At 44.2% G+C, this 26,017-nt stretch overlaps 2 protein-coding genes across 2 annotated transcripts in view; both read left to right on the top strand.

Moving 5' to 3' along the window:
* LOC126108150 (protein maternal effect lethal 26-like) overlaps positions 1 to 23,996 on the top strand; it is a 119,852-nt gene extending 95,856 nt beyond the window's left edge. The window contains exons 4-5 of the mRNA XM_049913395.1: positions 23,615 to 23,760; positions 23,860 to 23,996. Of these exons, the coding sequence (XP_049769352.1) occupies positions 23,615 to 23,760; positions 23,860 to 23,996 (283 nt within the window). The remainder of the gene's footprint in view (positions 1 to 23,614; positions 23,761 to 23,859) is intronic.
* The window catches only part of LOC126108593 (uncharacterized), a 539,378-nt gene continuing 532,793 nt past the window's right edge, over positions 19,433 to 26,017 (top strand). Inside the window, exon 1 of the mRNA XM_049913892.1 lies at positions 19,433 to 20,136. The gene's annotated coding sequence lies outside the window, so the exon portion shown is untranslated. The remainder of the gene's footprint in view (positions 20,137 to 26,017) is intronic.

Genomic DNA, 26,017 nt, shown 5'->3' with positions numbered 1-26,017 from the left:
TATCTATCTTATCCCTAGTGAGATAAGCCTCCACATCCTTACATTTGTCCTCTAGCCATGCCTGCTTAGCCATTTTGCACTTCCTGTCGATCTCATTTTTGAGACGTTTGTATTCCTTTTTGCCTGCTTCACTTACTGCATTTTTATATTTTCTCCTTTCATCAATTAAATTCAATGTTTCTTCTGTTACTCAAGGATTTCTACTAGCCCTCTTCTTTTTACCTACTTGATCCTCTGCTGCCTTCACTACTTCATCCCTCAAAGCGACCCATTCTTCTTCTACTGTATTTCTTTCCCCCATTCCTGTCAATTGTTCCCTTACGCTCTCCCTGAAACTCTCTACAACCTCTGGTTCTTTCAGTTTATCCAGGTCCCATCTCCTTAAATTCCCACCTTTTTGCAGTTTCTTCAGTTTTAATCTACAGGTCATAACCAATAAATTGTGGTCAGAGTCCACATCTGCCCCTGGAAATGTCTTACAAACATATGTCAACCCAAACATGGACATAAGTCTCGCGGCATCTTTGTGCAGGCGTGGAAATTCTTGTTGTGAAAAATTTTCGTAGAATTCTTTTGGACTTCCCACTTCAAAGAACTTGCCCTACAGTGTTGTATTGCACTGTAGGTCGATCAGTTCCATCTGTAGAACATTCGGAGCATCTTCAACTGACAACGAGAATGGTTCAGCAAAGAGGCCAATGGCAGGAGACAAACTCGTATCATCTGCAAATTGTGCTCGAAATTGTTCCTTAATTTTTACAATTATTGATATGTATTCTTGAAATCTAGCACTTTCATGGACCAGTCCAAGAGTCGGGAAATGTGCAGTGTTTTCTGTCATTAGCTGGCGCTCCCAAAGCGCAAGCTTCCTTTCAAAGGCATTTACTTTTTCCAACATGTCAGAAATCATTTTCACCTTGCAAACTGATGTTCAGGCTATTCATGTGAGACGTAATGTCCACAAGAAATGCAAGGTCTGATATCCAACAAGGGTCTTCCAACATAGGTTCACTTTTTCCCTTCTCATGTAAGAATGTTACTATGACCAAACGTAAATCAAAAAATATTTTCAGCATTTTACCTCAACTGATCCAGCGTACTTCAGTATAGTAAGCTATGTCACCATACTCCGCTCCTAATTCCTCCAATAACCACCGAAACTGGCGATGCTTATGCCCATGTGTCTTCAGGTAGTTTATAGTATGCACAATAATTTGCATGACGTTTGCTAACGTTACTGATTTTGCACAAAGCGCCTCTCGATGCAGAATGCAGTGAATTTCATACGTCCCATTTGTGCGCCCTAGCTTTTGGCGCATTCGTGCTATGAGTCCTTTCCGATGGCCTTGCATTGATGGTGCTCCATCTGTGGTCACTGAGACTCACAGATTGCAATCCATACCGACACCATCAATCGCTTGCTCGACAGCTTGGAGTAAGTCCGCACCTGTAGTAGTCCCTTTCAAAGGTACTAAGTCCAAAACGTCCTCTGTTACACAAAGTGCGTTATCGACGCCTCGTATGTATATCACAACTTGGGCTGTATCTGTAAGATCTGTTGCTTCATCGAGCACAACAGAGAAAGCAACAAATTCTTTTGCCTTATTTATTAGCTGCCTGTGCACATTGCCGGCCATAGCACTGATACGTCTTGTCACTGTTTGCTTGGATAGACTGATTTCTTGAAACCTGCTAACGTTCGTGGGGCACACAAGTTCTGCAGCATCGGTGAGACACCCTTTCACAAACTCCCCTCCGTAAAAGGGTTTCCCAGATTGCGCAATTCTTAATGCGATTTTAAAACTTGCTTGCAGTGAAGTTGTGTGGTTGTCATTCTGGAAAATTGAAAACAGTACATTGTACAGCATACAGTAAAATAGACATAAATGTAACACAAGAAACTAAGAAGTATCAGCTACTCTGACGTACTGTAAAATCGAGTTGATGTGTCTCATCCATTTTCTTAAGGACATTTAATTTTGCTTGCTGTTCTTCACTGTTGAGTACACTACACTCGTCTTTGTGATATGTATTGTAGTGTCTTTCAATTGAAAACTTACGTTGGCTGCCTATTATTCGGTGGCACAGCACACACTGAGTTTTCACCAATGGCTACAAAAAAGAATTGCAGTACCCAGTCATTTTTAAACAACTGAGAACATAGATCTACATCTACATACATACTCCGCAATCCACTATACGGTGCATGGCGGAGGGTACCTCATACCACAACTAGCATTTTCTCTCCCTGTTCCACTCTCAAACAGAACGAGGGAAAAATGACTGCCTATATGCCTCTGTACGAGCCCTAATCTCTCTTATCTTATCTTTGTGGTCTTTCCGCGAAATACAAGTTGGCGGCAGTAAAATTGTACTGTAGTCAGCCTCAAATGCTGGTTCTCTAAATTTCCTCAGTAGCAATTCACGAAAAGAATGCCCCCTTTCCTCTAGAGACTCCCACCCGAGTTCCTGAAGTATTTCTGTAACACTCGCATGATGATCAAACCTATCAGTAACAAATCTAGCAGCCTGCCTCTGAATTGCTTCTATGTCCTCCCTCAATCCGACCTGTTAGGGATCCCAAACGCTCCAGCAGTACTCAAGAATAGGTCGCACCAGCGTTCTATAAGTGGTCTCCTTTACAGACGAACCACATCTTCCCAAATTTCTACCAATCAACCAAAGATGACCATCCGCACAACTGCCATTACATGCTTCTCCCACTTCATATCGCTCTGCAATGTTACGCCCAAATATTTCATTGACGTGACTGTGTCAAGCGCTATGTTAGTAATGGAGTATTCAAACATTACAGGATTCTTTTTCCTATTCATCTGCATTAATTTACATTTATCTATATTTCAAGTTAGCTGCCATTCCTTACACCAGTCACAAATCCTGTCCAAGTCCTCTTGTATCCTCCTACAGTCACTCAACGACGACACCTCCCCGTACACCACAGCATCATCAGCAGACAGACACACATTGCTATCCACCCTATCCAAAAGATCATTTATGTAGACAAAAAACAACAGCGGACCTACCACATTTCCCTGTGGCACTCCAGATGATACCCTCACCTCCAATGAACACTCACCATCGAGGGCAATGTACTGGGTTCTATTATTTAAGAAGTCTTCGAGGTACTCACATACTTGGGAACCAATCCCATATCCTCATACCTTAGTTAGGAGTCTGCAGTGGGGCACCGAGACAAACGCTTTCCCAAAGTCAAGGAACATGGCATCCGTCTGATACCCTTCATCTATGGTTCTCATGATATTATGTGAAAAAAGCGCCAGTTGCATTTTGCAGGAGCGGTGCTTTCTAAAGCCGTGCTGATTCATGGAGAGCAACTTCTCTGTCTCAAGGAAATTCATTATATTCGAACTGAGAATATGTTCAAGAATCCTGCAATAAACCGACGTTACGGATATTGGTCTGCAATTTTGAGGATCTGCCCTTCTACCCTTCTTACATACAGGCGACACCTACTGTTTTTTCCAGTCGCCCGGGACTTTACGTTGGGCAAGAGATTTGCGATAAAAGCAAGCTAAGTAAGGAGCCAATGCAGTAGAGTACTCTCTGTAGAACCGAATTGGAATCCCATCAGGACCTGGCGATTTATTTATTTTCAACCCATTCAGCTGCTTCACAACCCCAGGGATGTCTGTCACTATGTCCTCCATATGGGAATGTGTACGAGACTCAAACGGTGGTATGTTTGTACGATCCTCCTGCGTGAAAGATTTCTCAAATGCTCAATTTAAAATTTCAGCTTTCGTTTTGCTGTCTTCGGTTGTCAGGCGAGACTGATCAGTGAGTAACTGGATGGAAGCCTACGACACGCATACCGATTTTATGTAAGACCAGAATTTCCTTGGGTTTTCAGCAAGATCTTTTGCTAAGGTATGACGGTGGTAGTGGTTGAATGCTTTGCGCACCGCTTTTTTTACAGCAGTGCGAATCTCTACTAACTTTTGCCTGTCCTCATTCTCCTGATCTTTCTTGCACCGTGAGTGCAACTGCCTTTGCTTCCTGAGCATTCTCCGAATTGCGCTGTTAAACCACGGTGGGTCTTTCCCGTCCGTAACCCACATTTTCGGCACATACTTGTCAAATGCGTGATTTATAATGTGTTTAAAATTTGCCCGTAATACTTCCACGTCCATCGTACCGGAAGTCAATGAAGTCGATTCATTTACTAAGTGGGATGCTAACAACTGCTTATCTGCTCTTTCTAGTAAGAATACTCTGCTAGCCTTCTTGACGGACTTTTTAACTTTCGTAACCATAGTCGTAATGACAACATCATGATCACTAATCCCTGTCTCAACACTGACACCATAAATAAGGTCTGGTCTGTTTGTGGCTACCAGATCTAAAATATTTCCATTACGCGTTGGCTGTCGATTCAGCTGCTCGAGACAGTTTTTGGATAATGTGTTGAAAAGTAATTCACGCGACGGCTTGTCTGTACCACCTGTAATGAATCCATAGAGATCCCAGTCTATACTACGTAGGTTGAAGTCGCCTCCGACTAATATTGCATGATCCGGGTACTTCTGCGATACAGAATGTAGACTCCCTTTGAATGATTCTAGAACTGTTACGGTGGGACCAGGTGGCCGGTAATAACACCCCACAATTACTTTTATTTCCCCTAGCCCTGTTAAACGTGTCCAGTAACTTCACTATCACACTCTACTTCGACCTCAGTAGACACAATATTTTTGTCAACTGCATGGAAGACACCACCTAGTATGGTGTCTAATCTGTCTTTCCGATACACGTTCCAACCCTCACTAAATATTTCAGAACTTTCTGTCTTGGGGTTCAGCCAGGTCTCAACCCCGAGAATAATTTGCGCGCCACACACTTCCTGGAGGGCAGTAAATTCAGGAACTTTATTCTGAACACTCTGAAAACTTACTGCCGATATCTTGATAGCTGAAGTGTCTTTACACAGAGCGCGTCCTGATTTCTCTGCCTGCACGTCGACTGGTGAGCGTTCATCAGGACACCTCGCACTACTGCCTAGCCTAAACAAAACCCATGTGCATGCCACAAGTACTCTGCTACCCGAGTAGCCGCTTCCTTTGTGTAGTGCACCCCTGACCTATCTAGGGGCGTCCTAAAATTCCCCACCCAAAAGTGGAAGTCTAGAAATCTGCAGCCAAGACCGTCACAGTCGACGAAGCCTCTGGTTGAGACCCTCCACTCGGCTGCAAACAAATGGACCCCAATCTACTCTGGGAACGACGCTGCAAATAGAGAGCTCTGCTTGCACCCCGCGCGCGAGGCCAGCGGTCTTCACCAAATCCGCCAGCCGCCCGTACGAACTGAGGATCGTCTCAGAACCCTAGCGACAGGCATCATTGGTGCCAACGTGTGCAACTACTTGCAGGCAACTGCGCCCCGTACGCTCGATAGCCGCAGGCAAGGCCGCCTCCACATCTCGGATGAGGCCCCCCGGCAGACAAACAGAGTGCACGTTGGAATTCTTTGCAGCCCTGTACGCTGCTTCCCTAAGGGGCTCCATTACCCGCTTAACGTTGGAGCTCCCAATAACCAGCAAGCCTTTGCCCCCGTGTGCCTGCTCGGGCCCTGCTGAAGGAGCGGCCACCTGCCCACTGACAGGAGGCCAGCCGGCCAGCCTCCACATTGGCCCTCCGCCTAGAGAGACGCGAATGCGTTGCAGTCCGCCACTCACCCTGAGGTGAGTCCTTTGCTTTTTCGCAGTACCTGCCATTTCTCAGTACTTCTGTCAAGGTTTTGGACACCAGGGGTAAACGGGACTGGGTGTGTTGCCGTGTTGCTTGTACCACATAAACAGGGAAGTGGAGCCGCCGCCGTTCATTTAGGACACACGTCTAATAACAGATGTGACTGTAGTTTGCTGCCGCACATGTGCGCACATGATCAGCACATCCGCATCTCTGCACACTCATTTCCACTTTGACCTTTTTAATACATGACACATGGTCGTGTGACTGTTTTCATTTCTGAAGAAGTCCTAAGTACGATAGATGTGAGTGTGATGCTTTCAGTTTATCTTGGTCTCATCGTGAAAGCTGGTTAGCCCAAAGACTGTGTTTATGTATACATTTTCAGGGAATTACCTTTTATTTTGACTAAAGAGGTCCACGTGACAGTTTTAGATTGTGCTCCGGTAGCGCCGAAAATAAGCTGTTGCGATCCCGCAGTTGCTATACTCAAATTCCTATGTTTCATGCTGTCCATCCACCCTACACTTTTCGTCAAACTCTTCTTCCGCGCCCTTTATAATGTTGTCGGATTGCAAACCTCGCTCCACCAGCACTGCTTAAATTATACATTTCTTAGGTATATTATGCATTATCACTGAATGACCGCCAACCCGGGCGTCCGCCTGTATTCCGCCAAGCGTCAGCAGCTCGTGGCCTTGCCGTAGTGTTCTCGGCTCCCGCGCTCGGAGTCCCGGGTTTGATTTTCGACGAGGCCAGGGATTTTCTCTGCTTCGAGACGATGTTGTGTGTCCATCATCATGTCATCATCATTGGCGTCAACTGAAAAGGATTTGCAGTACGGCGGCCGAACTCCCATGCGTGGGGCCTCCCGCCCGACAATGCCAAATGATCATATCATTTCATTCCGCCAAGTCACTAGAAAGCCAGCACACTATCTACAAAATCACGAAACCAGCACCATACTTGAATAGTGACACATTACTGATTGTGAGCACATTCAGACATTAATCACAAATTCACGTGGTAGTAATGCAGAAGCCGAGTTGACTTTTCCGTTAATTCCCCGTGTAATGCAGCCCACAGACCTTTGTCGCTACCTCAGCGAATGATTGTTGCCGCTAGCGCCGGGGAAAGTTGAAATTTTAAACTCTCCCGCAAGGACCAAAGACACTCTAAAGTTAGTACATACTAACAGTACTGCGTAGGACGAAGTTCGAACATAATGTACGAGGTAGGACTGGCAGCTTGCATTACCAAATACAATTTTTTCTTCTGTTTGACACAGTTGCACTCAAAGATTTTGATTTGTGGGGGCAATTTCTACATAACATTGTCCATCTCAAACACGTGCCTGCAAACAATTTATAGCTGTTGATGTGATCTTCACAAAATGTTTCATTCCAGAAAATATTAGATGTTTCCCATTAGTGTAAATAACATTGGACTCTGTCGTTGCAAATGCTAATGTACAAAGCAATTAGGGCACGCGTATATAATAGCAATAACTGGTATTTTTATATTTGTACGGATTAGTAACGCTTATTCAGGTTCCAGTAACGTTACTAAGACAACTGGTGTAAGTTTCACCTAAACGTACTTGTTGTACAATATACTGAATACGACACTGCAGAGCCCGTGTTATTCCGAATCACAGTGCGAAGTTGGTTCAAATGGTTCAAATGGCTCTGAACACTATGGGACTCAACTGCTGAGGTCATTAGTCCCCTAGAACTTAGAACTAGTTAAACCTAACTAACCTAAGGACATCACACACATCCATGCCCGAGGCAGGATTCGAACCTGCGACCGTAGCGGTCTCGCGGCTCCAGACTGCAGCGCCAGAACCGCGCGGCCACTTCGGCCGGCCAGTGCGAAGTTCCGCTGCATATGCTTGCGTCTCCAGTGGAACAGGCACTACGGCGGCTACAGCGTGTGCCCGTACATCTGTACAGGTGAGGCATTTTACCTGGAAGTCGTTTGCCTGATGTCGGCGAATAAATACGATATTGCGACCGGTCGCGATAAGCGGGAAACACGGCTTCGAGTCCCGGTCCGACACAAACTTTCACTGTCGTCATTCCACTGTACATCTGATGGTTGTCCGTATTCGCGACTGCGGAAGCGTTTCTCGTATTTCATAGCACCTGTAGTCGCCGCTTCGCCCGTTCCTTCGGAGGTGCACAGGAACTTTGCATCGTAATTCGGAATACTACAGGCACTGCAATAACGCAAGTAAATTCGATGTTAGTCTGTATCCGTAAAGATAAGATTGTGGCGGTAACTCTGTCATTGACGCAAAGTTCCGATTACCCTTCCAGGGAAAAAAGTCAAATGTAAATACAACGCATCGAAAGAAGCAGAGCAATGGGCAATTCCGTTAAGCTTTTAGTACTCAAAGCGACATAAGTGAACTCCTGTATCGTAGATCGTATCTCTGCTTAGCAACGTAAACAGAGATCGCAGTTTGGTTCGCACTGCTAAATAATTTAAAAATATATTTATATTACGGACAGTTGTGCTTTGGGCGGTGTCCATTATCGTTCATAGCCTTTCGACAAGCAATTACACAAAAGTTTCGTTTGTCTGGGACCAGAATAGCGGCTTTTCCGGCCGTCCTGAGCGGGCGCGCTGTGGCGCTTCTGTTTGGGTTTTAAGACTTTACGTTCAGTCTCTGCGTTACAATGTTGTATAAAATTGATTCTGGTGATGCAGCATTTTAGTTTCCTTGTTTTCCCGAGCTGTTAACTGCTGACATGGCAACCACGTTTCTCAGAAAGCTTACCCCAAGATTTGGATTTGACAAAGCAGGCCGTAATGTTCAGCCAAGTTAACTGGAAACTCGTGACTGGATCGTTGACGTTATTGGCGTTACTTCGGACCAGACGCACACTGCTTATTATAACTTGGAGCAATACTGCTTTTTTGTGAAGTTGCTTTCCTCGTTGGTGCTGAAACGGATTTTGCAGAAATTTGAAGGAAAAGCCGAATTCCGCCATCGCGATAATTCGGTGAGTAGAGTTACCATTTCAAATGCAGATGTTGATTATAAACAAGTCAGAGAATTTAATTTGCCCCCTGAGGTAGAAAACTGCTACTTAAAAGACGTATTATCTAAATAAGGTGACATCAGGCAAATTTGTAATGAACGATGGTCCAGCCAGCATAGATAGTGATGCTTTAGTGGCGTTTGTTCTGTCGATATGCATGTCAAACAAAACATTCCATCTCATATTTTGGTTTGTGGCTACAAAGCGCAGACTTTGACTTGTCATGAATGAAAGTGGGCATATCCGGCAAAACGGTCCAAAAAAGTGTTTATATTGCAGAATAATTTACAACAGCCTGAAAGGTCATCACTGGCTAACCTTGTGACCGAAAATCAATGACGGGTGGTGACCTTTCCAGCATTACGGGAAATGTGGACGATAGGCCACAAAATACTCTTGAAGCATTTCCACCTTTACTCAGGAAAGACACTGTAGACAATCCGGCTGGAAAAAGTAGTATAGCCACTAACAAGAGACGTCGAACTTGTAGCGGCAGTAGCACAGATGGAGAAGATATCAGCCTGTCGCTGAAAGCTGTAGGTGACATTCAGAAAACAGTACTGGGAACTACTGTTTCAGACAATATTGTCAGCATAGATTCAAACTCTTGAGTCAAGTGCATCAGTAGACAAATCGAACCCGCCACCATCACCGGAACAGGTCAAAGTGACACTACAGCCCCACTCTGTAGCGCTGGGCGCGCCGGTAGATGGCAATGCGCTCGTCTTCGTGACGCCACAGCCCCGCGCTGCAGTAGCCGTACGTCGACCAGAGCAGACAGATTCACTCGCAGATGCAACTGAAAGCAAACGTGACGAGGTAGCGAGTGATTGTCAACAACAGGAGACGTCAGAGCCCAAATCCCAAGACGAAGAAGCGGAGTTTTACAGCAATAACACACAAACAGCAAACGAAAGTGATCATAGAAGTGACGGGGCGTTGGAAGAACGTTCGCAAACTGCGTGTGCGCCGCCTTTGGCAGACGAGACGAGATGGTGGCACACGACTGCCCCTCAGATCCACCGACACCGCCCTCAGTGGAAAACTGCTCAGGGGGTGGGCGGAGCAGACATTCGGTGGAGGCCAGACTCAATGCAAATCGCAAGAAAAGTATAAAGAAAGGTTGTAATGCAAACCGGGACGGTGGTCTCCAGTCAGATTCTCAGGAAGTATCCGGCATGGAGTGGCATCAAATGATAGACTAGCGGGAAAAAAGGTCACTCCCCTATGTTAGTCATATACGATTACCACGCTAAACATTAATAGGATACAGTCGGATGTTAAAATAGCTGCTCTGAAACAGTTTCTGTATGAGTCAGCGACGGATATTGCTCTCCTACAGGAAGTGGTATTCCCACAATTAAATTTGTCCAGTTACGTCGATTTTTACAATATTTCCACTGAAACGAGTGTTGCACAGCCACTTTAGTTAGAGAAGGCATCCCCGTACATAACGTTGATAAATTAGAATCGGGATGAGGTATTGGAATAAACGTAGCAGGAGTCACTATAGTCAGTTCATATGCTCCTTCTGGCAGCAGTAATAAAGCTGCAAGAGCCACATTCTTTATTGAAAGCGTCATTTCTTTACTGAGGAAACACCCCCTCCAACTTAATAGGGGGAAATTTTAATTGTGTATTGAGTCGAAAGGATCAAATCCCCAACTTCAATTACTCACGAGACTTGAGACATCTCGTTGTTGATTTAAAATATGCGTGGGAAATAAAATAACCAACAATGGTGAACTTCACTCATTGTTGCGAATTAATGTAGTAGAATTGACAGAATTTACGTAACGGAAAATTTAGCAGATAAAGTACTGAAAACAGAAGCTGTTCCCGTTAGTTTTTCCGATGACAGTGTGTTGTTGACCTGCGTAAATTTAACACCACAACCTACCAGAAGAGTAAGAAGCCAGTGGAATCTAAATATTTCGTTATTATCAGAAGAAGACTTAGAAGATGCCCTAACCAGAGCTTGGCAAATGTCTCCATTCACTGAACAACTTTCCAAGTGTGATAGAATGGTGGACCCAACGAGCGAAACCGAAGTTAAGGAAAGTTTTAATATCTTTCAGTATAGATATGGCCAGAGAAAGGAAACAGACTGTAGAATTCTACTACAGCGTGCTAAGGGAACTCTACGATCAGACAGATGCAATTCCTACAAGATTAAAAGACATCAAGCAAATAAAAGCAAAATTATCAAGTCTGAAACGTAAGAAACTGGAGGGACTTGAAATGAAAAGCAAAGCAGAGTCAGTCACTGAAGATGAGACTGCTGCACTGTACCACCTTGTCAGACACGCCAAGAATAGAAGTAGTTTCGTGGATGAACTTCAGATCGACGATGGTACCATATTCACCACCCAGAAGGAAACAGAGAGATCTCAGCGTGTTATGAACGTATGTATGCGTCAGGGGAAACAAACGAAGAAGAATACGATGAGCTCTTTGGTGCATATCTTCCACGAATATCGCGAGATTTCTTCGGACATCACCAAGGAAGATGTATTAGAAATCGTGTGCAGCTCCCCCGCTAGGAAATCTCCAGGACCTGACAGACTGCCCATTGAATTCTATAAACGTTTTTGGACCCTAATAGGAGAAAAGTTCACCGAAATTGTCAGTGAAGTCTTACAGGGGAAGCCAGTGCCTGCAGAGTTGAAACAATGCAAAATCGTGTTGATCCCGAAGAACAGAGGCTGCAAAAAAATAAACAACCTACGGCCGATTTCGCTTTTAAATTCGGATTATAAAATTATAGCTCGAGTAATTAACAAGCGCTTTACACCATGCACCGCTGACGTCATAGGCCAACAGCAGACTTGTGCTTTCAGAAGGACGATTTTACAAACTGCGGCTTTGTGTCGCGATGTCATTGCGTTAGCGCAGGCAAGTAACATAAAATGTGGACTGCTTTTCATAGACGTCCATAAGGCATTTGATCAAATTAATCACAAATACCTGATAGAGACAATGCGTCGAATGGACTTCCTGCCAAGAACCTTCGACATCCTCAAGAACGTGACAATGGGTGTTCCTGCACAAATCTCCGTTAGCTGTCAACTGACAAAACAAATTGACATAAAAAGGGGTGCTACCCAAGGAAGCCCCTTATCCATGCTCCTGTTCGACATACCGCTGGAACCTTTCTTGAGACAGCCACAGCACAGGCTGACAGGCATTACCATGACCGTGGTAGGCGCTTACGCTGACGATGCAGGCGTAATCATCAGAGACCAAACAGATGTGACGCAACTAGAGATGGTACTTGCAAAATACTGTTCCGCATCAGGTGCCGAGGGTAAATGAAAACAAAAGTAAATTTCTAGATATAAAGCGGCTTGCTAACTTGCGCATTGAGTGGGCGAACCATGGTAATGAAAGCAAAGCCCTTGGAATAGCATTGACAACTTCCCTTTTACAAATGATCGCAATAAGTTGGCGGGAGGTGGCAAGAAAAATCAAGGGAGCTTTGATTGAAAACTGTCAACGTAGCATAGACCAGTTCAAGAGAATACTGTTCATCAACACGTATATTTTATCCAATGCCTACTACATAGCACAGGTTCTCCCCATTCCATCAATGGTGGAGAAGGCGATCATGTCCACTTCAGCAAAGTTCTTGTGGATAGGGGAATTGTTTCGAGTGCCGGTGAAGACAGCAGTTTTGGATCCAAGCAATGGAGTAATGGGTCTGACATAAAGTTTAAAGCGATGGCATTGTATGTTAAACGAACGTGGGGCATAATGTGTAACGATCCAGGGTGCACTACAGCGAAACTATAAGACATTGTCAGGCCAGAAAGTGTAGAGCCGCCGATAAATATACAAAAAATAAGTTTTAAGCTAAAACACATTCGGGAGTATAATGTTGAACTAAGTTATCTCAGCAAAAAGCTTTTAAACTCCAAAAAAGTTACAGCAAAGGTGATTTTAGCTGAAAGACGGAAGCATGAAAATACGGAAAATGAATTCGAGAAAATACTGAAATATCAGAATCACAATAAGAAATGTGGCAACATGCTCCGAATTGTCTTCAAAAGAATGGGTATTGGTTAGGAACTGGATTCCTAGTAGAGAGGGAATGGGTTGGGTTCACGTTCCCAACCTCACCTGCAAGTCGCACATGAAAAATAAATCAGTAGTACAGCAGATACAAGAATGTGACGCCAAACATCTGGTGTCTGATACGAAGGAAGATCTTGAACTCCCCAAGGATGCGTTTAGAAGGCTGGAACTGACAAACATAACAAGGCAGTGAAGGATTTTGCGATGTCGCTGTTCGGGACTGCTCCTCTGTCCACGTAATTTACCCTGGAAGGAACACCCGTCAAGGATTTACTGAATGATTAATTTGGGTCCGGGAAATTATGATGAGGAACCTGAGGCTGCAGAAGAGGAAAATGTGCTGGCTGAACTGCCGCCAGCTGAAGGTGACAGTGAAGGTGCTAAATGTGTGCTACTGCTAAAGACTCATTCTTCGATCACTGTAATTTATGACTGCAATTATCTGTCACCTCATCTATGTCATTTCTTTCTTTTTGTCCAACAACACAAATCATGGCGGTGGGTTTTCCATTTTCCATTGTAAAGTATATGAGGAGAAACATTGGTTTTTTAATCAGAATAACAAAGTCGATTGGGAAAAATTCTATTTTTATACATATAATAATTATAAACAAGAACCGCAGTGGTAATTATCGTAAAAACAAACAAAGCAGTAATTTTTGCGACATCTTGCGCAACATATAAAAACGGGCGTTCGCAATAAATCTGTACAAAAACATGCCCCATTAATATTTACGAAATTGTTTCTAGTTTCTGATAATTTTGAGGCAAACCAGTCATACTGAATCATGTCTCGGAATATTGGTGACGATGATTGATGGAGAATTATAGAATGAATTTTGATGCAATCTTCCCGGGAATTAATTTCACGATTCTCCTGTTACAATGCGCTGCTATTTTGCAAGCGGTTTACGAAATTTTTAACTTGCCTGTAAAAGTAAACATCACAAGGTTGCACCAAAGAAGTGCATTTTTGAGGTATGACTTTCAGAGACCAAGTTGGCATATTTCCGTCATCTTGAAAAATTGCATCATATATCTCCGGAATCGTTTGACCTCCCCAAGAGTCAATGAGAAGCAAATATTTACTCTCCCCGACGAAAGATTTTAAACATTTGCGGAAAAAATCCATGTATAAAACTGTTGTTCCTTTTCCGGACTGCGATGATGTTACGATGACGTTCGTATAAGTGTTGCCATAGCCATCTATTAATTAGTGAATACGAGGTCCGAAACGACCGGTCGCTTCTTGTAAGCATATGAAGACATGTGGGAGCAGTTTTCCGGATAATGTTATTGAATATTGTGCGGTGTACGAATGCGTCACTTCATTCAAATCCGACTTTTTCACGAAAACTGTTTTACTTACTTTTTCAGTGAGATTGATATTGGTATCCTAAAACAATAGTGTTTTTAGTATTAAACAATATTCGAATGTGTATGTAAATATATTTTTCTATAATTAAATTTGAATTGATATATTTTACATCGGTAAAAACATTTTGTACGCACAAAACATGTATTTACCTGTTTGGTCAGTATTTATCGCATAATCCTCGTCGTGGTATTGAGGGATTAACCGGCACGTCTGCCGACGAAAGGTATCCGCAGACGCCTGGATGGCCTCCATTGACGCCGCTTCTTTTTTCGAAACCAGTTTCGTGAGCTTGCGTTGTGAAATTCTGTGCTTCTGTTTAAATGCCGTGACCTATCGATCAGACGCCTTGAATTTGAAATCGACGAATTGTGCAGCCGCAGCTAATGTCCATTGTCGCAACTTGCTGATGTTGCTGTCTTGCTTCCACAAAACGGTCGTAGGTCCACGAATCTATCGCCTCAGATTTTAAAAGTGGTGGTACGCGAATGGATAAATTTGTCTTCCATTGTCAAAGATATTCTTTTCGCATCAATTGGCTTTTTTTGCAATGTCGCCAAGGACCACGTGAGGTGCGCTTTAGCAATATTCACGACTTTGACTTTGTAGGCAAAGGGAATCATGTTACCTTTAAATCTTTTCGGTGACTGTTTATATTCGTCTGGAGACGAATCATTTTGTGGCACTTCAAACTGTTCGTCGTTCTCCTCACATTCTTCGCAATCCTCATGAGCGTGAATTAATTCCTCTTCAGTTGCGAATGTTTTTGCGCCCAAAAGTTCCAGTGTATAAAGTTCTCCGGCCAATAACATAGCATCGTGACAGATTTCTTCCGAAGATGTCGATGCAATTAAATTATTTTCTGTCAACAGCTTTTCATAATACACCACTGCGCCCTTCAATCGCAATTTTGATAGGTCACTATGAACGGACTCTTCAGGAATTTCTTCTCCTATTCCAGAGGAGCCAGCAACTTCTTCAGTCGACGTGTTTAACCTCGGATCGGAATAACACGTCGAAATTTCCAAACGGACATACGAGACGTCACTTGGCCACTTGTTGCGCGAGAGTCCTTATAGGGTGGGCCCTGACAGAGGCCTAACCATGCCAGGTTGAAAGTCAGTCACCAGTATGCTTCCTTACGCGAGAGTGTTTTTTGATGAATGTGCCACTGATCGTGCAAGATCACTGGGCAGCTGATTCTTATTTTATTTCGGCATGAGATGTGCAAAATATCGGTGCTGGACTGAGATTCGAACTCGGATCTCCCTTTTCGTCACGTCTTATGCCTTGGTGTTGATACTTTCCACCGTTCGCCGCGCGGACTGCGCGGCTGACCCCGTCAGAGGTTCGAGTCCTCCCTGTGGTATGGGCGTGTGTGTCGACCTTAGCGTAAGTTAGTTTTAAGTTGGATGATGTGGCGGAGGGTACCGTGAGTACCTCTATCGGTTCTCCCTCCTATTCCAGTCTGGTATTGTTCGTGGAAAGGAGGATTGTCGGTATGTCTCTGTGTGGGCTCTAATCTCTCATTTTATCCTCACCGTCTCTTCACAAGACGTAGGAGGGAGCAATATACTGTTTGACTCCTCGGTGAAGGAATGTTCTCAAAACTTCAACAAAAGCCCGTACCGAGCTACTGAGCGTCTCTCCTGCAGAGTCTTCCACTGGAGTTTATCTATCATCTCCGTAACGCTTTCGCGATTACTAAATGATCCTGTAACGAAGCGCGCTGCTCTCCGTTGGATCTTCTCTCTCTCTTCTATCAACCCTATCTGGTACGGATCCCACACTGCTGACCAGTATTCGAGCAGTGGGCGAACAAGCGTACTGTAACCTACTTCCTTTGTTTTCGGATTGCATTTCCTTAGGATTCTTCCAATGAATCTCAGTCTGGCATCTGCTTTATCGACGATCAACTTTATATGATTATTCCATTTTAAATCACTCCTAATGCGTACTCCCAGATAATTTACGGAATTAACTGCTTCCAGTTCCTGAGTTGCTATATTGTAGCTAAATAATATGGGATCTTCCTTTCTGTGTATTAGCAGCACTTTACACTTGTCTGCATTGAGATTCGATTGCCATTCCCTACACCATGCATCAATTCGCTGCAGATCCTCCTGCATTTCAGTACAATTTTCCATCGTTCCAGCCTCTCGATACACCACAGCATCATCTGCAAAAAGCCTCAGTGAACTTCCGATGTCATTCACAAGTTCATTTATGTATATTGTGAACAGCAACGGTCCTACAACACTCCCCTGCGGCACACCTGAAATCACTCTTACTTCGGAAGACTTCTCTCCCTTGAGAACGACATGCTGCGTTCTGTTATCTAGGAACTCTTCAATCCAGTCACACAATTTGTCTGATAGTTCATATGCTCTTACTTTGTTCATCAAACGACTGTGGGGAACTGTATCGAACGCCTTGCGGAAGTCAAGAAACACGGCATCTACGTGGGAACCTCTTGAGTCTCGTGGACTTCTAGTTTCCAGAAACTCATTATACTCGAACGTAATATGTATTCCAAAATTCTACAACTGATCGACGTTAGGGATATAGATCTATAGTTCTGCACATCTGTTCGACGTCCCTTCTTGAAAACGGCGATGACCTGTGCCCTTTTCCAATCCTTTGGAACGCTACGCTCTTCTAGAGACCTACGGTACACCGCTGCAAGAAGGGGGGGCAAGTTCCTTCGCGTACTCTGTGTAAAATCGAACTGGTATCCCATCAGGTCCAGCGGCCTTTCCTCTTTTGAGCGATTTTAATTGTTTCTCTATCCCTCTGTCGTTTATTTCGATATCTACCATTTTGTCATCTGTGCGACAATCTAGAGAAGGAACTACAGTGCATTCTTCCTTTGTGAAACAAGTTTGGAAAAAGAGATTTAGTATTTCGGCCTTTAGTCTGTCATCCTCTGTTTCAGTACCATTTTGGTCGCAGAGTGTCTGGACATTTTGTTTTGGTCCACCTACCGCTTTGACACAAGACCAAAATTTCTTAGGATTTTCTGCCAAGTCCGTACATAGAACTTTACTTTCGAATTCATTGAACGCCTCTCGCATGGCCCTCCTCACACTACATTTCGCTTCGCGTAATTTTTGTTTGTCTGCAAGGTGTTGGCTATGTTTGTGTTTGCTGTGAAGTTCCCTTTGTTTCCGCAGCAGTTTTCTAACTCGGTTGTTGTACCACGGTGGCTCTTTTCCACCTCTTATGTTGAACTTTGGCCACTGATCCTCAACACTATCTGTACTTAAATCAAAACTTTTGTGTTGAGCAGTCAGGTACTCTGAAATCTGCTTTTTGTCACTTTTGCTAAACAGAAAAATCTTCCTACCTTTTTTAGTATTTCTATTTACGGCTGAAATCATCGATGCAGTAACCAGTTTATGATGGTTGATTCCCTGTTCTGTTTCAAATAGTTCGAGTCTGTTTGTCACCAGAAGGTCTAATATCGTCAGGAGTTGGTTCTCTGTTTAACTGCTCAAGGTAGTTTTCAGATAAAGCACTTAAAAAAATTTCACTGGATTCTTTGTCCCTGCCACCCGTTATCAACGTTTGAGTCTCCCAGTCTATATCCGGCAAATTAAAATCTCCACCCAGAATTATAACATGGTGGGGAAATCTAAATATTTTCCAAATTATCCTTCAGGCGCGCACACGCGCGCACACACCGCCAGAATATCGTGTGTTGGGCATACTCAGGTGATGTGGATGTAGTGATCGTTGGCGACAGCGACTGGGAGAAGGCACTGCAGGTCACCAGCAAATCCGAACTTGCATCAGGTGCGAAGCCGAGCAACATTAAATCACACGTGGAATATCTCTGCAAAACACGGGAGACCTTACTGTGTTGCCCCATATGGAAATTTTTGGTATCAGCTACAGTTATATATAAATTGTACTACAGCTGCAAACTCTAGGAACATCCTTGCCAGTCTGCCAGCTAACGCCAAAGAACATAGGGCGAGAAGACTTGACGATATCCAAAAGGGACACTTTTCAAATATGTACGTGGTTTTTAAAGTCAACTGTGTAGCAAAGGTTTTACCCAAACCACGTGAAACAGCAGCAAGATTTCTGTCAGCTCGTGGTAACATTTTCAAGGTAAAGTTTGACACGCTGACTCCTTCAGCAGGAAATGGCCCTGGGGGGGGGGGGGGGAGGGAGGAAGAGAGATTAAATCTCACAATCTCTCAGACGTTGGGAGAATATCACAAGCTGTATTCGTGTGTTCCACGCACGAGATGCGGAAGAAGAAACATACGACCCTGGTGTCTCATTTAGCAGACGAAATTACTCCCACTGTCTTGAATCCAGCTAGAGATGCACGGCTTTTATCATTTTGAACAATTTTGATTCGAACTCAGTTAAACTCTGACCAGAGTTCGCCCGTCGTATATGGTAAAAGTTAGGAACATATACGTGCAATTAACGGAAAAGGAATGCGGAAATGTGGCTGTACAAAAGTAGCTGCACTACAGATGGAAGGTCATTTGGATAAACATCAGCACCCCTCAACTACCAACAAGTGTGAAACCTGCTCGGAAGAGGGCAGTAAACAGGAAAGTAGCAAACAAAGCGAAACTTCAGGCAGTCCACCTTGGTGATTCGCCAACACGTGATAATTGGGACCTGATAGCAAGAGAAGACAGGTTTGTCAGCACTGAGTGGAGGATTTCCGGGGACTTATCAGACAAATGTTGGCCGCGATAATGCCAACACTAACTGCAACATCTGGCCTGGCGATTCTTCGAATTCTATCAAGGTGACATGTCATTTAGAATAAAGAAATGCTGTAAAGTGGCTAAAAGGACAAACAACGTGTCACCTGCTAACAGAAGGAAGCAAAACAACAAAGCAAAACAAAACGCACGCTGGGCACAAGCGGACAACGGGTCGGCGCGTCTCGTCCACTCCGGCCGCCCTGGGTGTGCATCGCAGAGGCGACAAACTGCAGGAGAAACTTCGCAAAATTTTTTAGTACGTATAGTTACGTGAAATAGTGTGCAAACTGAATAGAAAGAGACGTAAACGCAAGAACAACATAATGAATCGTGCTTAACATCTTTTGTCTTTAACACTATTTTTTACAGAGTTATTCATTTATTTTTAAGGAAACAGAAATCTACACTAAAATAAGTGGATCAGAAGCGCAGCCTATTTCGTGTTGAAGGCATCTCGGAGGAAAATTTTGTCCTCACGACAGAAGACATGGTACTTCTTAGTACATTTTATTTTACTTTATTCCGTATGCCACAACTTGTTGTAACCAGAAGACGGGACTGCCCTCATTTCTTCTTTTCTGTGTTACATTCATCGTTATCCGAAGCATCCAAAATGGCAGCACGGAGCTTCCAGCGAGTGGATTGCTCGGAGTTAAGAGAAGACCAACATGGCAAAGAAACCTCGGGAAAATTATGCATTGGATTAGGAATAAGATACTGCGAAAGAAATTGGAAAGCCAACCAGAGTGAACACGAACTTCGAAGCCGTCGCCCGCAGCTGACATAGTTTCTGTGCAGACAGTCTTCTGGATGAAGTATTAAAAATAAAAAAATAAATAATCCACGAAAACAACGGAGTGACTCGGAGTCATGTATGGCGGGAGGCGTCGTGGCCAGGCCCCGGAATGGTTAAAAAATTAAATGAAAGAAAAGGGGTTAAGGGCGCGAGTTTCTAGTCTGCACGTAGTGTGTTCGAATCCGCAACTTACATGAATTTAAATTCGTGATAAAGGTTGCTAGTTAAAAAAGTTGAAATGGTTCCAGCTACCTATGCTGAAGTTCTGGGTTCGTTTCTTACATCCGGCAGTCATTTTCATCCAACAGAAGTAGCAACTCTCCCACATCTGGTAGCCTGGAGGAGAGTCGGTACAGGCTGGGCCCTGACAGAGGAGGAGGTCATGCCGGGTCGAAACTCTGTCACCAGTCACCTTTCTTATGCCAGTTTTTTGTTTTGTTTTTTGTTTTATGAATGAGCCAATCGCTGTGCAAGGTCACAGGGGACTTGACTCTACCAGAGCCTGAGATGTAGAAAATATTGGTGGAGCACTCAGATCTCCCTTTTCGTCGCGTTTGATCAGTTTGTAATGATGCATTTCCACTGCTTCATTGTTTCCACTTGCCTGCAAAGCTATAAAGACGTTCACAAAAGACATGTCTGTGGGGTTCGAATCCTGGCATGTCACTTTAAGTTGCAACATGAGCACAGCAAAATACATGTGAGATATTATTATGATTTTTAATGCCTTTCTGCGCTTTATCAACAATAATGGTGGGTTCCGGATTAGACTCCCTAGTCAGACACGCAGCTTTTCGTCCTATCATGTCAGATTCAAACATGCCACTCACAGCTACTCGTGAAAGATGATAGTACAGTCAACGTGTCTTTATATGTAGTCAACAACTGTGTGTCCAGGGTTCGATTCCTACTCAGCAGAAAATTTTCATAATTGTATTTACAATACAGACATGCGCACATTCCGCTGCTAATGAAGTACAGGGCTATTACAAATGATTGAAGCGATTTCATAAATTCACTGTAGCTCCATTCATTGACATATGGTCACAACACACTACAGATACGTAGAAAAACTCATAAAGTTTTGTTCGGCTGAAGCCGCACTTCAGTTTTCTGCCGCCAGAGAGCTCCAGAGCGCAGTGAGACAAAATGGCGACAGGAGCCGAGAAAGCGTATGTCGTGCTTGAAATGATCTCACATCAGTCAGTCATAACAGTGCAACGACACTTGAGGACGAAGTTCAGCAAAGATCCACCAACTGCTAACTCCATTCCGCGATGGTATGCGCAGTTTAAAGCTTCTGGATGCCTCTGTAAGGGGAAATCAACGGGTCGGCCTGCAGTGAGCGAAGAAACGGTTGAACGCGTGCGGGCAAGTTTCACGCGTAGCCCGCGGAAGTCGACGAATAAAGCAAACAGGGAGCTAAACGTACCACAGCCGACGGTTTGGAAAATCTTACGGAAAAGGCTAAAGCAGAAGCCTTACCGTTTACAATTGCTACAAGCCCTGACACCCGATGACAAAGTCAAACGCTTTGAATTTTCGACGCGGTTGCAACAGCTCATGGAAGAGGATGCGTTCAGTGCGAAACTTGTTTTCAGTGATGAAGCAACATTTTTTCTTAGTGGTGAAGTGAACAGACACAATGTGCGAATCTGGCCGGTAGAGAATCCTCACGCATTCGTGCAGCAAATTCGCAATTCACCAAAAGTTAACGTGTTTTGTGCAATCTCACGGTTTAAAGTTTACGGCCCCTTTTTCTTCTGCGAAAAAAACGTTACAGCACACGTGTATCTGAACATGCTGGAAAATTGGCTCACGCCACAACTGGAGACCGACAGCGCCGACTTCATCTTTCAACAGGATGGTGCTCCACCGCACTTCCATCACGATGTTCGGCATTTCTTAAACAGGAGATTAAAAAACCGATGGATCGGTCGTGGTGGAGATCATGATCAGCAATTCATGTCACGGCCTCCACGCTCTCCCGACTTAACCCCATGCGATTTCTTTCTGTGGGGTTATGTGAAAGATTCAGTGTTTAAACCTCCTCTACCAAGAAACGTGCCAGAACTGCGAGCTCGCATCAACGATGCTTTCGAACTCATTGATGGGGACATGCTGCGCCGAGTGTGGGAGGAACTTGATTATCGGCTTGATGTCTGTCGAATCACTAAAGGGGCACATATCGAACATTTGTGAATGCCTAAAAAAACTTTTTGAGTTTTTGTATCTGTGTGCAAAGCACTGTGAAAATATCTCAAATAACAAAGTTATTGTAGAGCTGTGAAATCGCTTCAGTCATTTGTAATAACCCTGTAAATCATTATATAACGTCTACGCGTGACCAGAGGTCCGTGTCGATTGGTGTTGGTTTCGAATGCCCATAAGACAACACTTTCGTCTCCTGGGTTTAGTTTGTCATCTCGTTGCTGGTTAAAACTAACGATTTCTAACGTTTGATTGCGCTCAGTGAACCATCCGATTAAGTGCTGCGTTCGAATCTCCAGGAAACACACAACTTTAAGGCAGATCATTTCGAGTTTAAACTTGCACACTGTTTGTTACTTTTGACTGAAACCATACTTGAGATATTTCGTCTTTACTTGTTAGATTGCATTCCCGGATAGTAGCGCAGTAAGAAAACTTTCGTCGTGTCATTTAAAGGAGGATGCTGCTTTCTGAGGTTTCATTTATTACAATACATTTGAATTTGGAAGCGTAATGGCTGTGTAATCTCGAATAACACCTTTTCTGGTATTTGCATTATCGAATTATTAATTTGCATCTAAACTGATGGTCGCACAGAGCAGTTGTCTCTTGTGGCCTCATGCAGTGAACATTTTGTATAGGCAAAGACTGTACCGAAAAGAGAGCAGAGGAACAATGTTACGAGGACTGATTACAAATCAGGCGAAGCACAATTCAGATCGTTCCGTAAAGTTTCTGGCGTGCAGCCGCATAAACTCAGCCTCTTCTCCTAATATTTCGGCCGAACACCGTCCCGACATCCCCAGAACGAGCCGAGGTGACTGACCCTGCCGCACTTGGTCCGTCCTTTTAAACCCGAGGACCGAACCACTGAATTTATGCGGCTGCACGCCAGAAACTTTATGGAACAGTCCTTACGCCGCAAAAACATCAAGATGGACGACAACTGAGATCGTTCAGCTGATTTTGAGCATGATAGCACATGTTAAATACATGTCCGTATGCTATCAGGGTTTAAATCTGACACACACACAGTTTTTCATGTAGGTGGAGTTGCCACTTTGGTGTTTGTTATCTCTCACATGTTTTGAATAAATTGTTGTCTGTGTGTCAGAAAGTTTCAGTGTTTGGTGACGCTGAATGAAGAGCACTGCCGGCAACTGCACTGAAATTTTTTTTGCCTGCATATCAGGAAAGTGTCTCTTTGAAGACCAGGAGACGGGACTCTTCTTGTGTGTGACGTCTGGCAGTGAAGCTGCAGACAGAGACCAGTGTCAGCTGCAAGGAGCCTGTCCTGTAGTGGAGGTGAGCGACTGGTTAGGTGTAGCGTCCCGAGAGCAGAGGAGCTGACTCGGAGGAATGAGTGTGACAAAACGTGGTAATGAAATTCTTTCAGAGGTTGTATAATGCTATTTGTGATGCACGATGAATGAAGATTTTGTTATGAGGGGGATAGAACAGATTTGCTGTAATTTAATACATACACACAATTGCGCACTGTTTTGTACTGTGGGAGGGGGAATACGGTAGGTTTGTTTCAGGACAGATTTGTATTCGCAACAGTTGTTTCCTCGTCTGGCTGTTTTCCCCGTTCTGTGTGTTGTGTGTTGTGTAGCAGAGAGTGGCAGTTTGTGTGTTTTGTGCAGGAGCCTCTCTGCAGAGGAGAGGGGCAGGAGGCTGGTCCAGGCGGCTCAGCAGGGGGCAGTGGGGGAGCTGAGGGCGCTGATCGCCGCAGGGGCCGACGTGGGGGCGAGGGGCGGGGGTGGTTGCACCGCCCTGCACTGGGCAGCGGGCAGGGGAGACGTCGACGCGGCGAGGCTGCTGGTGGGGGCGGGGGCGGCGGTGGACGCCAGGAGTGACTTTCGGTGGACGCCGCTGCATCACGCGGCAGCCTGTGGCCAGGCAGAAGTGGCGGCTGCGCTGCTCGTCGCGGGGGCCGACAGGGGGGCCACAGATGGTAAGGGGCGGACAGCGCTGGACCTCGCCAGGCGGCACAACCACAGGCGGCTGGTGGAGATGCTGTCATGAGGCAGACAGTCCAGCGAACTCTGTGCAAAAAAACAGGAACTGAAAGAATCTGTACGAGAGCAATATTCATAATTTTTTAAATAAAGATCCAAAAAACTCAATCCCATTGTGACTCACTAATTTCAGACCTCTTCAGGTAACATACAGCACACACATACTCTAAGGAACGTTGTAGCAAAACCCAGACAACGCCAGATAACAACAAAATAATTCAGGTAACAACGGACAATCCTTCTCTCAAGAAAAATGTCTCGAGTAATACTTTCAGACTAAGCTAGCCAAAAGTCAACAGTTCACTGTGAGCAAACACAACTGCTCTATAATATCTTATCGCTGAAAAGTATTTCACACCAGTCAGCAAGGTGCTACATCAGACTATTCTAATTTGCAACATAGCGAGATTGACGCTCTATCAGTTCTATCACCAGAACTTTTGCTCCTGATATCACACCTTATTTACTTCTCCATATTCAGCAAACATTCTACTCTACCGTACCTATTGTGTTTAATAACAATGAGATATTAGTAGCAGTATTCACACTACATAATGCTACTATCATCTGGAACCATACAGTCAGTCTACATTTAACTAAACACAATCAGACCACATCATCACACGCATACAAAATGTGAAGGAAATCCTGTCCATCTGTTATTGTTGTCACTACTTGACGTAAAAGATTGCAAGAAGGAAAGTAATTCTAGTTGTATTGGAGACAGAACACCGAGGCCCGAGTTTCAGCACACGGAAGCAATTTCGCAACGACGCACACGAGTCTCCAGACTCATCGGTCACAACGGCACAGCTGAGACGGTGACGCAAGTCGTGGAGCTACAGGTAATAAAATTACACTTACCTTCACTCATACATCCAGTAAATAAGTGTAGTGGAGAGTGTATACGCCTGTCAACTCAGCTGCTGTCACCTCACTTCACTACCTGCGGCCGCAGGTGTTGCCTGCTACTGCGGCTTACCAGAACGGCACAGCACGCTACAGCAGAGGGGAAACAGCCCAGAACTCCATCCCATTTCCTCGCATCGTCAAACACGCCAGAATTCACTGCTCATATCGCTCAATAACCGGACGCCAAATAGTCTGAAACGTGTTCCTGTTTAAACTCGTAAATGTCTGGTTGCTATCTGAGAAACTGGTAAAATTTATGTTGATATGTAAATAGGTTAATCTCAGAGCAGGGCAGCAGAACTGTTTTAAAATTTTGATCGGAAGCATGTGAAGCACACGCTACACGATGCGAAATCCAGTACAGCCACCACATCAAACAACTCGCCTGCGAGAGAGCATGGCGTTTTCAATGAAACTTACAAGTGCTATTTGATTGCAAACAAATGACTCAGGTTAAAATGTTGGCCCTGAATGTTGTTGATGTTTATCTTCAGCCTCGCAAAGAATCACTGTACCAGCAGTTTTACGGTAATTACAGAGCAAATGAACACAAAATTTTACGCATCCAACTTTGTGTTAAAACTGTTCCAAAACTCACAAGGTAACACCTGTCTCAGATCATCTACCGATTTTAAACCTCTGAAGTGATGTACTTTCACATATATCCCGACAATTACACTATCTGACAGTGGGCAATGGTAATTAAATATGTTGGCCTACCTCTGAGAACGGAAGGTTCGTTTCTTCTGCAACCTATTTACTATTAATATGACAGAACCGTCAAAAACCAAAAAAGAGGAACTGAAGTTAACGTCTGATAAATGAGAAAAATGTTCAAATTATAACTATGCTTCACTAAGCCACAACAGCAACACACCCTTTCATGAATTACTCACAACCACACATGTCAGCACACTCACTGGTGCGACGCGCCTACACACTACGAGTAAAATACTTGAAACGACTCACCACGCAGGAACTGGAGGATTTACTGTGATTTCGCGCGCTGCGTTGATAGCTACAGTGCTGTGCTATAATGCAAAACACATTGTCCACCTTGCCTCCATGATTGTTACATCATTTCATATTTGAAATATTTTGTGTTATGTTATTAGT

This window comes from Schistocerca cancellata, chromosome 11 (genome assembly GCF_023864275.1).
Source record: "Schistocerca cancellata isolate TAMUIC-IGC-003103 chromosome 11, iqSchCanc2.1, whole genome shotgun sequence".
In the NCBI taxonomy this organism is placed as follows: domain Eukaryota; kingdom Metazoa; phylum Arthropoda; class Insecta; order Orthoptera; family Acrididae; genus Schistocerca; species Schistocerca cancellata.
Note: the sequence above shows the minus strand (reverse complement) of the source record. Positions and strands in the feature narration are given on the sequence as shown.